Here is a 16129-nt window from a genome sequence, read left to right on the forward strand (position 1 = left end):
AATGTCAGCTTCCACCTTAGTCATTCCTTTATATTTACTTGGATACCCCCCATTTACTATGTAGTTAAAGGCTCAGAGCTTTATCCAGTCAATTTTGCAACAATGTTGGTCCAATTGAAGGAAACAAAGTTTGCAGCAGGAAACCAACAAGCTCACCATGCAGGGTTTTCTTATGACCAAACCTGGGATGTTATTGAAACATGCATCACAATTTTTGCAACTTTTCTTGGCCCATTTAAATAAAGCATTTGTGTGTTTTTGAACAGAAGTTTTGAGTAGACTTTTTTTTAAGTCAGTCATACTGCAAGAAGCAAGCTCCTGAAGATGTCAGTTCTATTTTTGGTGGAGAAAATAGCAGAATCTATATTTAAGGAGCATGGTGTGAACAGCCTGGCTGCTTCTAATAATGGAATAGCTGATAAAAGGATCATCCTCAGAGTTTCTTCTGTATTTTTGGCACTTTTTCCAGCTCTTTCCTCCGCTGTATATGTTATGATTTCTTAACCCTGTGTATATATAGAGGATAACATTTAATGTCTATATCTTGAGTCCATTTTCTACCTCCGAGTTTTGCATTTAATTTTAAAAGTCGTGAACGTATTTTCTTATACCAGCAACTACACTCTGTGCGTTAGTTATTTAGTGTTCTGTGTATTTCAACATGAAGATAATGATTCAGTTGGTATAAACAAAGCAGAGGCAGTCCTTTCTGTCAGTAAACAGTGACTGAAGCAGTGTGAAACCAGGATGAGCTTATCGATGTTCACGTGCAGCATTTCCCTCGGGGTCCCTCCCGTCAGCAAGGAACTCTGGGCTCTCCAAAGGACTATTGCTTCTGGCTCATCGTATGTTTTAAAACATCATCACCAGCTTTCACCCCTCAAGTGACAGTGCTGGCTCAGGCCCTCCCACAGTGAAGTCCATCGGGATTTATCTGCTGCCACGTCCTTGCTATGACCTCTCATAAATCTGCAGACTCCATCTAATCGTATACTGCCCTCCACTTAGCTCCTCCCAGGCAGACAATGACACATATCCCCACTGCTTCTTATTATTCATCCATTGTTTGTAATGCTGATATCTACAGTGCTATGGAAAAATGTGAATTTCTGTTTTTCTTCTTTCTTTTTTTTTACTTCAGTAATGCTTCACATATGATGACAACTACAGCACAGATTTAACAGAAGGTAACTTAAGTCTTCAAATCACTAAACAAGTAACAGACTGCTTTTTCAATGATTTTTCTTCATGTGCTCAGAACATCCTTTGAGCTGATTTTTCTTTTTATAATCCCAAAGCGATTATAAACGACACACCAGCTCCCAGCTTCTGTTTTCAGCGTCGCAGCTTTTCAGCTTGGTGTAGATGAAACGTGACTTCAGACAAGTCGACAGACAAACACTGTGATTATTTGACATTTAACGGTGATATGTTGGCATGTGTTGATCTTCATGAAATATGTGAGAGGTCAGTCTTTTGTATGCATGTCCGTTTCAAAGAGTTGCTTTTATGGTGGTTTTGCGGACAGGTAAGAAATCAACGCAGCGATGGCACAGATGTACGTTATGATTCCAAACACGATGGAGAGCACCGAGAGCCAGAGAGCCTGGCGAGACGCTGCGTTGGCCCCCTGAAAATCCCCCTGAGCCGATGCCTTGTTGGTCTGAGTAAAAGAGGAGACGAGACACTGAGATAAAGATTAGAGTGAAAAAAATAGGAGAGAACAGCATTTATCATCATTTGTCAATGTCCTCCCTGGCCTACACTTTCCTCTTCCACTCATTCCAATCTCACGCTAAGCCCATATTATGTTCCATCTCCAAATCACACCCAGCGATTGCAGCTCATTCATCATTTTCTCCTCCTTCCTTCCTTTCTCTCTCCCTCTAGTCCTTGCCTTTGACTCTGACCCCTGTTTTAGGCAGCACTCAACAATATTGGAAATCTATCACCTTGAGGTTTCTTGTTATGACTCTAATTAAACCTTAACGAAGGCCATTGATCTGATCAAAAGGCCTTTGCAGCATGCTGCCAGTTAGCTTTGCAAAAGTGTTAATGGGATTTCTTTCTCTCCTGCACTGCTGGAGGGATGAGTTTATAAAATAAGGGAGTCTAGAGATATTTGTGTAAGGGGTATTTTAATACTACCATAAGTAACTGTGGCTAATAAGTTCTTTTTTTCTAGCAATTCTGACTTTTGGGTGACCAGTCATCTGACTTCTGAATAATCAGATTTAATAATTTTATCCTGTTTCTTCTGTGGTGAGGGGCCAGAGGTGTTGGCCAGATGAGCGCAAGGTTAAGGTTAAGGTTCTTTATTTGTCACATGCATAGTTATACAAGTATAACACAGTGACGAGTAGAAAGACAGCCTTGTACATTTACTTAGGCGCTTTAATAACGCACAGTACTTTATTTAAATATTTCCACATTAACATCAATCAATAACAGCAAAATTAAAGTGATATGCACAACAATGAGTCAAAAATTATGATTGAGCATGTATGTGATTCTAAAAAGTGCTGTTTAACATAATAAGCACATTTAATCCTGGAAATAGCCTTCGAAGGGAGGGTAGACCCTGGACAGATCGCCAGTGATTCAATTTTTTTCTGTTTACATTTTGTATCTGTTAATTAAATTGTCATTAAATATGTGGTGTGCAGATGCTGAACACTTATAGGAAAAAGTTGTGTATGAATAGTATAGTTTGCTTAGAACAGCACATTTGCAGTTATATTAACTTTAAGTTTATTCATTTTTAATGTGGTATCCTGTTAGATTTCTGCCCTATACATCTGGACTGGATATATCCCTGCTGAAAGGCAGACATTATACATATTATAGTATACATATGGTAGAAAGAGTGACTTTATTATTCAATAAATGTAGGCAAAACACAGTACATGCCCCTTAGCATGTTGTTTAAACCAGTGAGCTCCAACGAGCAGTTTTTATGCGCTGCAATGAAATATTTATGTAAATATTGATTTAAAGACAAAACCCCAGTACAGGAATACTATTATTTCTTCTTCTTAGTTTGGTCATGGCTCTATGTATTGCTTGATGCAAAGGTTGTAAATACATATGCATGCCCATTAAATTAAGCAACACATAATGAAAAAGATACATAAGGACAGAGGTCAGTGGTTTTTTTCAAGCTTATGTCTTCAAGAAATCAATGTGAAGAAATCTGAGTTATGATACCAACAGAGACCATATTATAGACAACTGTGATTCGGATTTGATCTAAGTGTTTTATCTAAAGTTCTCAGCTTTGTACTATTTCAGAAGTGTGATTCTGCAGGTGTAATCTCCTTGTCACAGCTCTCCTCCATAAATCCTTCACTTGCACAACACTAAAGAACTGGACTCGTTGATCGTCCACACATACTGCAGAGGGTAAAAACTCACCCTCAGCTGTGAACGATAGAGCCAAGTTGTATCTTGTCTGCTCAGGACTGAGGGTGTGTCTGTGTGTTTGTGTGTGTTCGTATACCTTCTGTGAAAGATAGAAGGCAGCGATGCCCAGGGGCCAGAAGCAGCAGAGCATGGAGAAAAAGGCCAGACCCAGGTAGTCCTGAGGGATCATCAGAGGGAAGTTGTTCTCACTGTCTGTATCACTAAAATCATCGATGGATGAGTCCTGGGATTCAAACAGAGTGCGTTTAGGTTGAGTTCAGGATAGAAAGCGATAACATACATTATAAAGAAATACTTTTAGGGTGATTTGTTTTTGTTTGGGCACATTTTCAGATATTTGTCTGTGAGATTTCAGCCTTCACAAAAATGCAGTAGGTATTACATTCATTTCATTTTCCTGCAAATGAAAATTACACTGAAACTTTTCAAATGTAAGGTACTGTGCAAGGACGGTGTGTAAAGTGAATAAAAAAACATTTTGACTCAAAGATGTTTGTTTCAAAATGAGTCTCAATAAAATTTGTGGGTTAAGAGAAAAACTGAGACTTTGTTTCTAGAGAGGAATACATATTTCTGAAGATCCATTTCATGGATCAGTACTGCTGCAGCCTTGTCAACTTCCTTCAGTTTATTTCATCAAGGTGCCAGTGCACAGGTGCATAAGTAAAAAACAACCTTGCTTTTTTGTCATTTCTGTAATCTACCTCTTTGTGTCCATCTAACAAAGATACAGCTTGTTGTCTTAAACATACAAAGATGATCTACTCCAACATTAAGTGAAACACGCTGTTTCTCTTATATTCAAGTCATCCACAACAACTAAAAACTTTGCTAGTGTCTGAAAGATAATGTGATTGAATGGGGTTAGTCTGGATATGCACTAGCTCTGCTGACCGCGGGGCACTTTATGACTCATGCATCTTTTTTGAAACAGCTGCATATTGAGTCTGACTTGCTCTCTCACAATGACCCTGTCATACCACTTTGGTCATTTTACTTTGTGTAAGAAACAGTTGTACAATTCCAAAAAAGGCTTTTGTTATATTTTAGTAACTGTTCTGTAAACCAGCAGCAAACACAGACATAAAGTGGTTTGTTTTTTTTACTAAACAAGATAATTTATTTAAAGCTTGGAACACAGGGCTATTTCTATTATGCCTGTTCTATTGGTCAAAAAAAAAATCTTTCTATAGTTGGGAAGTATTTTTATAGACATAAAATCCTTTTTGTGTTGATGAGAAGCAGGGAAATCAATTTAAGCCTGTGCTCACATGTAAAATCAATCAGGATGCGACACTTATTTTTCCATAATGTTGATCATGGAGCAATCTGTGAGTTTCATGTGTCAGTTTAAGTTCTTTTATAAAAACAATTTGAAGTGAAGCAAAGTAGAAGATGTTGTCTTGTGCAGATTTAAGGTCACTGCAAGGTTTTATTCCCACAGGCCCAGGACTCTGCATCACTGCACTACTGCCAGCATTCAGAATGAGCTTAAAAAATATTTTACACAAGCTCTCCTTTTGTCCTTGGGGAACAAACTCTTACCTAAACTTTGTGGCAGCCAGCTGCTGTCGATTTTAACGGTGTGTAGTGCTACTGTGTATTTGTGTTTTTACTTGCATTCTTAATCAAAGTAATAATCATTAAACATCCCTTAGCCTTTTAGTTCTAGTTATTTAAAAAGCTTTTACTTGACCTTGATGTGAGACTAAACAGTACAAACACTAACATTATTTATTGATGACATTTAGAGTATGTATTATTTTGTTGACTGCTGTTGGCATCTCGTAGCTAATTTATATTTTACTTTATGATGGGCTTTGCTCGGTGGTCTATGACAGCGGTCCCCAACCTTTTTTGCGCCACGGACCGGTTTATGCCCGACAATATTTTCATGGACCGGCTTTTAAAGTGTCGCGGATAAATACACAAAATAAAACTAGTACCGGTACCGAAAAAAAGAAGATTTATTCATAACACACGTGAAAAGACCCAGGAAAACCGAGTAAACAATAAAAATTATAACAAAATAAAGCTGAAAACCGATAAAAACCCTGAAAACCATACATTTCACAACTGAGCCTCAACTCTCGCGGCCCGGTACCAAACGACTCACGGACCGGTACCGGTCCGAGGCCCGGGGGTTGGGGACCGCTGGTCTATGATATAGAACTGGCATCTTCTATCAGCACTATGGTGTCATTACCTGTTATGCAGCAGGAGAGCAGCTTTATGTAATCTGGCTTTTTGACAGTAAGCATTCAATTGCTGCTTTGCTCGCATGTCTATTTTAAGTTCCTCTTTGGTTTCCAGAACCTACACTGACAGTATGAGGCTCCATTGCTTTTTCTGTAGCATGTTTCAGGAATGAAGAGGATCTGGTTGAGCTGAGGATGAGAATGATTTGATAAAACTAATATGGGCATCTACATGCAAACTTTCAGGTTTGTTACTTTTGAAACTTAACAGACAAACAAAGGACTAATTGAGAAACTAATGCTTACTTTCAGACCTATCTAAATATTCCTGAATCCTCTGTTTGAACAATAGCAGGAAAATTTGTTGACCTGCTTTTATTTCCTGTACGGTTGCACAAGCTCTGTTGTCGTTACAAAAGAAGAAAGAGAAGACATTTTTAAGTGTCTTACATCCAGTGATGGGAATAACGGCGTTACTTTCTTCAGTAACGAGTAATCTAACTAATTACTATTTCTATCGTTATAACATCGTTACCGTTACTAACAAGAAAATGCGGTGCGGTCGCGTTACTATTTTTCAACAAACAGATGGTTGAAGCTGTCTTAAGCTTACCGCAATTTATATCAGTTCCACGGAAGTAGCTGTAAGTAATCTGGACGCTACAGCTTTAAGCAGCAGCTTTAAGCAGCTGTTTGACTGAAGAAGAATAAAGTAGTCGTGCTAAGCCAATCACATGACCACTTCAAGATGACAAAGCAACAAGGTGATATATACCAGTTTTTAAATTGTGCTGATAGGCCACGTAAAACCAGAGTCATGATAAACAATATATACGCAGCGATTTTTCCTCAATAGTTTCGCCACGTTTACTGTCTAAGGACAGCGCAGCGAGCACTCTCTGCTTATGACAAAGAAAAACAAACAAACAAAAAAAACCTGCCCTTTCGTGTTGGTGGAAAAATGCACCATGCCGACCAATCAAAAATGATGTGGCAACATGACATTTTGTTGTTTAGGGAGAGGGGGAAGTTTTAGGAGTGAGGGTGAGAGGGAGAGAGAGAGAGTTTTGAGATGTGAGAGATTTGTGACGTTTAGCGTGTTTGGAGTGTGTAGTTAATGTGTCGTCTTGTGTAGTTAGTGTGTAGTGTTGTGGATAGTTTTGTGTTGTGTGTCAGAACAATGCTCAATGAAAACAGTAGGAGTGATACACCTGCTGCTGTCAGACCTGCAGGTATCAGGCTGTGATGTTCTCCTTTATAGTGGACAGAAATATTTGGAGTGGCACAAATAATTTGTGTGGCATCCTGTTGAATGCAGAACAGCTGATTGTTATGTAAATAGTTTGAAATGGTTATAAAAAACGCTAAAAGGTAAATGGTTGCAAATAACTTTGTTGTCTGCAAAACTTTTGCATATGATTTTAAAATTGACAATTTATATTTGCATTTAAAGTTATGAAATATTATCCATAAACATGTTTGTGGTTGTTACAGTAAAAAATATAACTTTTTCTACTCGGATTTTATGTTTGAAATGTGGTTAAAAATGGCCAATTATACCCTGGACCCCAGAGGGTTAAACATTTTTTTTTAAGTAACGCAATAGTTACTTTTCAAGTAATTAATTACTTGTAGAACCTTGTAACTCAGTTACTAACTCAGTTACTTTTTTGAAAAAGTAACTAGTAACTATAATTAATTACTTTTTCAAAGTAACTTGTCCAACACTGCTTACGTCAGAGTCAGGGAGCAGGTCATCCTCATCGTCCATGCTGTAGGATGCACTGTGGAAGTCTTGCGTCTCAGCCAGCAGCTTCCTCTCCAGTGTTGAACCTGGCCGAATGTCCACAAACGTGGTCTCCAAGTAGTCTTTGTTGAGCAGGGCATCTGTGTGGCCCCAAATGGGGGCTGCTGGGTAAAAGGACTCCAGTGTGCATGGTAAGGAGCAAGGATCCAGTAGCTGCTGTTGCTGAAGCTCAGGGGGATGTCCACAATAGCCCCTCCATGTTAATGGAGGGTAGGCCCTGTCCTCCTCACACTTAACCAAGATTCCCTTGAACAGCCCACCTGGGGCCTGTCCAGTTCCAGGTCCCAGCCCCGGCCCTGGTCCCCAGTTGTTATTGGCACTTTCTCCCAGAAGAGGGTGCTCCAGCTCATCTAGATTCTCCATCCTTTCCTTTTTAATACCAGCCACCCAATAGGTGACCACATCAACAACCAAATGCAATCTACAAATCGGTCAACAGAGCTTCTCCCTGAAGAGTCCAATGGGCTTACAGTATGCAAAGGCAGCTGCTTTGCTGGCTTTAGTATTTCAGTGATAATCCATCTTTAATCCTATTCTTTAATTTTTCTCTTGTTATAGGGCTTGGCCCTGGGGCCAACAAAGCATGCCAGATTTATGTCAGAGTGAAACAAGCAGTGGTAGCTTTGTCCTGTGAAATGTTCAGCTGGAGTGACGTTGGATAATTCAAAAATGTCCTCTCTTCACATGTCATAAACAATTCTTTAAGGACTTGATGGTTCAGGCTTTGGCCTGTGTCTTCCATTTCACATGGCCGCGTCAGTTCGTATTTGCTAATGGTAGCTACTTTTGCTTTCACGCACTATGAAAATCTCGAATCTGACGATGAAAGATCTCGATTAGTGCTAGACAGTTTAATAAAAACAACGTGCAATGGAAATTCAGTGTGACTGTAGTGTGACTGAAAAACTCTTTCAATAAAATATTATGACGCACTAATCTAAGCACACTGACTTGGCAACGGTGTAAAAGCTTCAGATGTCAATCTTTCCTCAGTTACACAATGAAAGAGGGCAATTAGTTAGGAGTTGACAAGAATAACTTAAAAGTCTTTCCAGCTGTCATTACATACAGCAAAGTGTTTGTTCCTCTGCAAGAGTGTGAAAAAAGTGAACTCAAACTGCTTTCAAAAAGAAGCAGTGCCCCTTCAGATGACTAAACTGTCACACAGTGGGGCGTTCTGAAGCATGAATATACACAACCTCCGGCAGCAGTCAAACTAGTGGAGCAACAAACGGATTGGGGCCATATTTGAGGGCAGTTAATCTGTAAAACCAATGAGGCTCCAAAAATAGAATCCTATGAAGCACATCCGCAGGTCAACAGGCCTGTGAACATGCCTGTTCCTTTGTTGTTGCTGCAGGAAGCGATAATGAAGAAATAAAAGTCCTCTAGTGTTGATTTATTGCTGCGGGTTGGCTACTTGGTATGGCAGCTCTCCACTGGGACATGCAATTTTAATGCTTAGCATCCACCTTAAGAGGGTTTCATTCAGGATAGATGAGGACGAGGAATCTCTCTATCCAGATCGCCAGTTAGGACGTTGATGTCTGTTAAGAGAAGAACAAGGTCACACAAAATATTTATACTCTCCACTTTTACTCATGTTTAGTTTGCGAGGGTTGTGGGCTCAAGCTACTTAAACTCCTGATTCACATGCGCGCAGATAACTTCATACAGAAAAAAAGATGCACTCTTATTATATATCAACCCTTTTTTTTTTTACTCCAGTAAAAAAGAATCTCACTGTGAGACTGTGAGTCTTGATCGATTTACTTAATAAGCTCCCAGTAGAGCAGAGGATTAGCGTGATTTGAAAGGTTGCCTATGAAAATGAACCTTTCCCTTATGCACTTAGTAAAAAAAAAAAAAAAAAAAAGAGTCTTTCTGTTGGTTACATAGGGATTTTTTATATTGTGTATATATCCGTATTTTTATGAATTGTAGCAGGTATGGCTGAGGAAATGTTGTCTTTCTTATAGGATTTTTACTCTTACAGGAACCAGAGTTTTATACCAGTTTCAGCCATATATAAAATCTCAGTCCAAAAAGCTAAAAATTCCTTATGGTTAAATTGTGAGTAAAATAGCGAGGAGTGAAAGTACTTCTTTTCTGCTCCATTCTGGTCCATTGTGGAGCCTGAGCTGGTAACTTTCCAGTACTTTTCCAAAGATTTAGTCAATATTATAAATATGTAAACATCAGTTAGACACTTTCGACTGTTGTTGATGGAGGGGCACAGCTGCTGTCACTGTATTTATGTATTTTGATACAGCTACACAATGTAAAAATTGTGAATTCATCAACATGTAGCAGTGTGTAACAAGCCTATGCGCTTGTTCAGGTAGACAACTCAAGCTGTGTTGCGTCATTCACACACAACATGTCCCAATATGTTGGTCTATTTAAACACCAAACTTTCCAGTATTCCTCTTTAACATGTCATTGCATGCTTTTGAAATCTCCACCCTCTCAACATCTATTTCCAGAGAAATGATTGTTTATTCCTTCCCATTTTCTATTTGTGTCTTACATTCAGTTGCTATTACTGGGTGGAACCACCTTTGCCTTCAGAACTGTCTTAAATCTTCTTGGCATAAAGTCACAAGGTGCAGGAAATATATTTTTATTTTTTGGAAATAATATCAGAGATTTTAGTCAGTATTGAGATGATAACATCAAACAGTTGCTGATTCAGATCTGTAAGCTGAACATCCATGAAGGGAATCTCCCTTTTTAACGTGCTCTATCGCAATGAGATCTGATAACTGAAGCCCCCAGGGAAGAGGCCATTTGAGTTCAGTGAGGTTATTCTCATGTTCAAGAAACCAGTGAGTTGGTTTGAGGTGATGATATTTTGTGCTATGGGAATTTATCCTACTGGAAGCAGCCACCAGAAGATGGGCACGTTGTAGGCATAAAGGGATGGACATGGTCAGCAACAACTCAGGTAGGTTGTGCAATTAAAACAATGCTCAGCTGGTACTATGGGCACAAAATGGTCAAAGAAAATATCCCCCACACCATTACACCATCACCACCAGCCATGTGGCCATTCTCCTCTGACCCCTGGCATAAACAAGGTATTGTCACCCTGAGAACTGCTGCTCATTGGACATTTTCTTTTCTTTTTTTGGATCATTATCTGTAAACTGAGGAAGTTGTATGGGAAAATCACACCAGATTAGCAGTTTTGGAAACAATCAGACCAGCCATCTGAAACCAGCAACCAATTCATGTCACTTGTTCTAATTCTCAGTTTGAACTTTGGCAATAACACTTGAACTCTTGAAAGTGATTACATGGTTAAATGCACTGAGCTGCTTCCATGTGACTGTCTGATTATATATTTGCATTAGCAAGCAGTTAATCAGGTTTAAATAACATATAATAACATATATTTTAAGTTACTGCTGACTATATTTTGTGGGAAATCACATTCCCTGGCTTTAGGTAAGCTTGTTTTTTTCCAAGAGAAATTGGATGAAATAGAAGCGATTCTGAAGTTTTTCAACTGTTCACACATTTTAGCAACATCGGAGATCTTTATCCAGTGGACTGCAATGCATGATCTGATATCCCTACATCATCATCAGTTAATATGTAATATGTAAACTGTTAGTTTAGTTGTCTGAAATGGAGAAATTAAGCTCATGTAAAACTGACTTTTAATTTTCTAAAGTAAGAATATCTCAAATTAATCAATCATAATTAAATGGTCAAGATTTGCTACTGTCAGGTGACAAGCAGGAAGCGATGTAAAAAAAAAAAGTCTTTGTATTGTGTGTTAAGAGTCTTTTCATTCCCGGCAGAATAACAAAGTGTCATTTCAACAAACAACATAATATCTCATCAGTAAGTATTCATTCTGCACGGTATATTACTTCACAGGCTCAAGATCAATTCTGTGACTCACTGCACGCTTCACCGCACCACACAGGGGGAAAAAATGGATTAATTGGGTGTCTTTGGGCTGGCGTATGCTGAGGGCTCCATTTTCTGCTTGCCTTATGGAGGCTGAGTGATTGTTCAACAGAGTGACGTCAGCAAAAGCTCTGTGCAAACTGCCTTCCTCTCCTAACACATACGCACACATCTGGACATATGGTGCATTTTGCACACACGCTCATGTAACACTAATATTTGTAGCACTTCACCAGCCTCCCCTCTCCCTTCTGCCCCCTCCCAATTGCTGCAGCTTCATTCCAGGAGAGATGCACTCAGCTTTATTACACCCTCTCCCTCCCTCCTCCACCTCTGCCCATCCACCATAAAAAGACTTCTGTCAGCTGTATTATAAGCCTGCCTCCTTTTCTGATTCTGCAACGCTCATAAAACATCCAGTCAGGTAGAAGGAAGGTTGCAAGGACGCTACCGTATATCACCGGCACCACTTTTACAAGAGACCCTCTTCTCTCTCTCCCCATCTCTGTCCTTTTAGTCTGGTGTTTTGTCATACACATATACAAGCACGCATCTTCTCAGCTCCCTCCATATCCCTCTTCCTTTTCTTTGATCTGACTCTGTTCCTTTTTTATAATCCAGCCAATACTTTTGGCAAAGCCACTGTACTAAACTTAAAACGTGTCTCTTTGAGTAGCATTTCCACTTACTACATGAAAAGACAGCTTGTTCTTAAGACATCGAAATATGCAACTAAAATGAAATATTGCCTTAAACCCCTGTCGTGAAAGTAGAGAACTGTTGCTGCTGACTCTTACACAGATTTTCAGCGACTCTGCAGTCTTTTTGACACACACTGACTCGCTGTCTCTCAGCATACATTCACATTCTCACTGGAAGTAACGGCTGCAATATTTCATCCGATACAGATCAAGATGCAGATACAGTGAACACACTCATGGGAAAGAAATAGCATAGTGGCTGTAGGAAATTGGAGCTGTAAACGCTTGCAGACTGTAATAAAAAGGCATCCTGAAGAACAGCGATGTCAGGCTGATAAGGCCAGAGCAGGCTCTGAGATATGCCAAATGAAATTCTGAAAACGCAAGCGGTGGTTAAATGGCCCTATTGATTTCATTTCCAAACTCTTTTTCTCCCTTTTGCTCTTCCTTGATCTGTACAGAATGACTGAGGAGAGGAGAGGAAGCTGAACAGAAAAGATAAGCAAAAAAACAGGCAGGATCGTCAAGAGCGTCGCACAGCACATGAAGCTCAAAGTACCACCATGTTCCTATGGAAACACATTCACCATGGAGTGGAGTGCTCACTGCAGGATAAATGAAGCAGAGGCTAATTTGCCATTTCAGTACTGTTCCTCTGCTTGGCTTGATAATAACTGGATGGGATAATTCCAGCATTACTGTGCCTTCCAGTAAAAATGTAACTGTCATTTCAGAGTGCAAAAGATAGATAATTTCCACAGAATCACTCTGTAATAACAAATGAGTGCAGTCATGCCAGACACTGGGAATACTTAAACCCCCTGCGCAGAATGTGTGTATGACAGTGTGAGCTCATTAATCGGTCCATGGCATGTCCTGCTCTAACACACACACGGACACACACAGTCATTTAGTTTGCCTCACAAGACATGCATTCACAAACACACTTTGCAGTCCATTGCAGCCTTGCATCACCTTGCCCTTTTAGACACACAAAAACAAACCCTTTGAAGCAGTCCATGCCAACCAGCCCACATGTTCATGTACACAGCTGCACCATAGTCAGATTGTCTCTTTTCACACACATACACGCACTGCTCGCACAGCTGGTGCTCATGTGCAGTGAGGCCCAAGAAATGAGAAGTTACCCATCTGTACTACGTTGCACATTGCTCCAGCATCTCTGCGGAATATGTAGTATGTTGTAGTCAGTCATCTGAAATATGAATCTGAACGCATCATAGGACACATTCCACAGAGATGCGCTATATTTCTCAATGTGCTGCTATTTGTGGTAAATGTGTATATAGTTTGTGTTGTTTGTGGAAATGCTTTCCACATGAATAAATGAATAATGGTTTATGTTAATGTTACTGTGTAATAACATTTCACCATTTAAGACAATGTTACTTGTTTGTGCTTGCCGAGCAGTTACATATCAAACAGTGTGTGCTAGTAATTTGCAGTAATTTTGGTACTTGTCATGTAAAATAAAATGTGAAAATCTGATGAAAGAGCATTAGAAAACACACACAGTGAAACGCTGCACTACAGGGAGATGATTAGAGACATTTTTAAACAAATCTGCAGTTTCAGCTGTAAACCACTTACTAAAGTGTGTGAATGTGAGAGTGAATGAATAGTGGTATTGTAAAGCGCTTTGAAGGTCCTGAAAAGCGCTATATAAATGCAATCCATTATTATTATTATTAAAGATGCAAAATAACAAAAATTAAATCCAACACATTAATTTAAGATTCCTGTGCTTTAAATACAATGTTAAAAATGTCGTAATTTATACAATAAAGGACCTCAAAACATTGTAGTAATAGACAACAATTAAAGTATACACCTAACAGCCAGTAAGACCAGCATAAAAGTATTAAATAATATTTTTACACTCCAAAATAGTATTTCTGATTTCTTGAATTCCTAAACCCCCTGAAATATTATCTGACCGTTTTTTATTCAGTAAAGCAAGTTTCATTTTACCTATGCCTGCACAAATGTGTGTACTAAACAAGACTGCACAGATGTCATTCATACTGTGTTTACATCAACTGTCCTTCAGTGTAATGACCTGTACACCTGTATTTTTTATCTGTGGTGTGTGTATGTGTACTAGTGTTAATCTCAATATGGTCACAAAATTCTGTCAGGATCCACCTTAAAACTTTAGAGAAAAAGCTGGTTCACAAAAAGTACAGCTTTCAGGACTTGGCTTGTCATGCTGTACTTGCTGGAATGTTTATGATTAAGCGCTAATGTAAGCCTTTGAGGAACAAATATAAATCAGTGTGTTGCAATGCAATAATGACTTGATTAGAAAATTAGTTTCTTGCAGATGAGCAGCACGGTTTCTTACATAGTTTCATTATCATCATCATCACAGACCGAGGGCATGGTGTGTGCACCACCCACCCCCCGCAGAGAAAAGACCTGCTCTTAATTAGGACTGCTGACAAACAAAAAAACAAAAAACCCAGAACACCCTGCATGTCTTTTGAAAGCACTTGGGCTAGGTTTTTTAAGCAGTTTCCCACCGGACATTTTACATTTAACACTTAAACTGATCTGCCAATTCAGATGCTGGCTGAAGGCTGAAAGAGCTTTAGATGTACTAGCTAAATTAAAAACAAAAACAAAAAGGAAGTGGCTTTTATCAGATGGTCTCCGTGACTCTGCTACGGTGCTCAATACTGCACAGTAGGCTTGCTATACAGCGATAAATGGCTAAAGAAACGTTAACAATGGAGCATATATATATATATATATATATATATATATATATATATATATATAACGAGCTCCCACTGTGGTTGAAATACTGTCAGCCTGTTCTTCAGAGAATTACATACATACTGTACATGACAAACATAAACCGTCTAAATAAATTAATAATAAATATTAAATAATATTATTACTGGTTCGACCGTTTTTATCTATCCAGCTTTCTGTCTTTTCATCCTCTGACTTTTAAAAAAGGGGGGTTGAGTGTAAGTAACACCGGAATTTTCTTTGAATATTTCCTCACCTTAACGTCGGAAACTCTGATCCGTCCTGTCCTCGAGGTGAGTCCCGGTGGAATCCAGTGTCCCAGTTTTAACAAGTCCACAGGGCTGGATGCTGTTACACAGGGATCTTGCGCTGTTCTGTTCGCCTTTTCACGTGGGAGGGTGCAGAAAGCGTGTACATTTCAGCGTATAGCTAAATACGAGCACTCGTGTTTGTGTGGGAGTGGGACGTGTGCGCGGAGTTACAGTCAAACTTGTCAGTATCCCATCAGCGGTTCCTATGCGGCTGTGAATGCATGTGGATGTAGCCGTTAATACACCTGTGCAACCTGGCAGCAGTAAACGTGCATGCTTAGTCAAAGGCTCCCGTTTCCCCAATACAACATTTCCTATCGTATCCCGCTCAGTCTCTCCCCTCTCACGGAGAAAGGAAGGGCCTTGCTGTAGTTACACCACGTCAACTTTCTTCTGCCACACTCAGCTTTTCTCTGACTTTCCACATTGAAGCATCTCTCTCTCTCTTCTGCTCCTCCACCCCCTCTGTCTTCTCCCTCTCCTTATTGTCTTTTCTCAGCGCTTCTGCTACCATATTATGGCGGAAAAACTGGGTCCTAAAGCCTGTTGGTCCTCACCCTGTATTTGATGTGTTTCAATTACTCTCAGGCCCTCTTAAGCTTAGTAAGAGAAACGTGCACATGCAAAGTGAGGACATTTGCCTTTTCTTACTTCTTTAAGAGGATTACCAGGGTCAAGACTTGATTTTGGGTTGGAATTAGGATTTGGGTTAAGACCAGGGATCTAGCGGGGAGGTTTAAGGTTAGCCTTAGCAAAACAAATGTATGTCCTTTGGGATGCCATTTGATTTGAGCATTCTGGACAGGCTGAAAATACAATACCCGCAGGCAAGGTGCAAGTATGAGATGAAAAATCTCATTTATGTTGCTGCATGTAGCAAACACAAAAGTGGACACAGGCAGCAATCAAAACAGAGAGGGAACAAAAACTGAGGGAGGGGGAGCCAGAGGGCGGTTGATTATTATGCAGTTGCTTTCTTTAGGCCTATCT

General features: G+C 39.5%; 1 protein-coding gene across 1 annotated transcript; it reads right to left on the reverse strand.

Annotated features, from left to right (window-relative positions):
• Nucleotides 1-1097: 1097 nt before the first annotated feature.
• Nucleotides 1098-15606, reverse strand: tmem91 (transmembrane protein 91). Its single transcript, XM_085430713.1, has 4 exons — nt 15085-15606; nt 7357-8975; nt 3500-3646; nt 1098-1663 (listed from the first exon to the last, which is right to left on the reverse strand). Exons 2-4 carry the CDS (start codon nt 7789-7791, stop codon nt 1508-1510), a joined length of 738 nt encoding a protein of 245 aa, XP_085286839.1. The 5' UTR covers nt 7792-8975; nt 15085-15606; the 3' UTR covers nt 1098-1507.
• Between the last annotated feature and the right edge of the window lie 523 nt (nt 15607-16129).

This window comes from Copadichromis virginalis, linkage group LG14, assembly GCF_057382275.1.
Source record: "Copadichromis virginalis isolate Kocher_CV1m ecotype Utaka linkage group LG14, C_Virginalis_male_GT1.1, whole genome shotgun sequence".
Lineage (NCBI taxonomy): Eukaryota > Metazoa > Chordata > Actinopteri > Cichliformes > Cichlidae > Copadichromis > Copadichromis virginalis.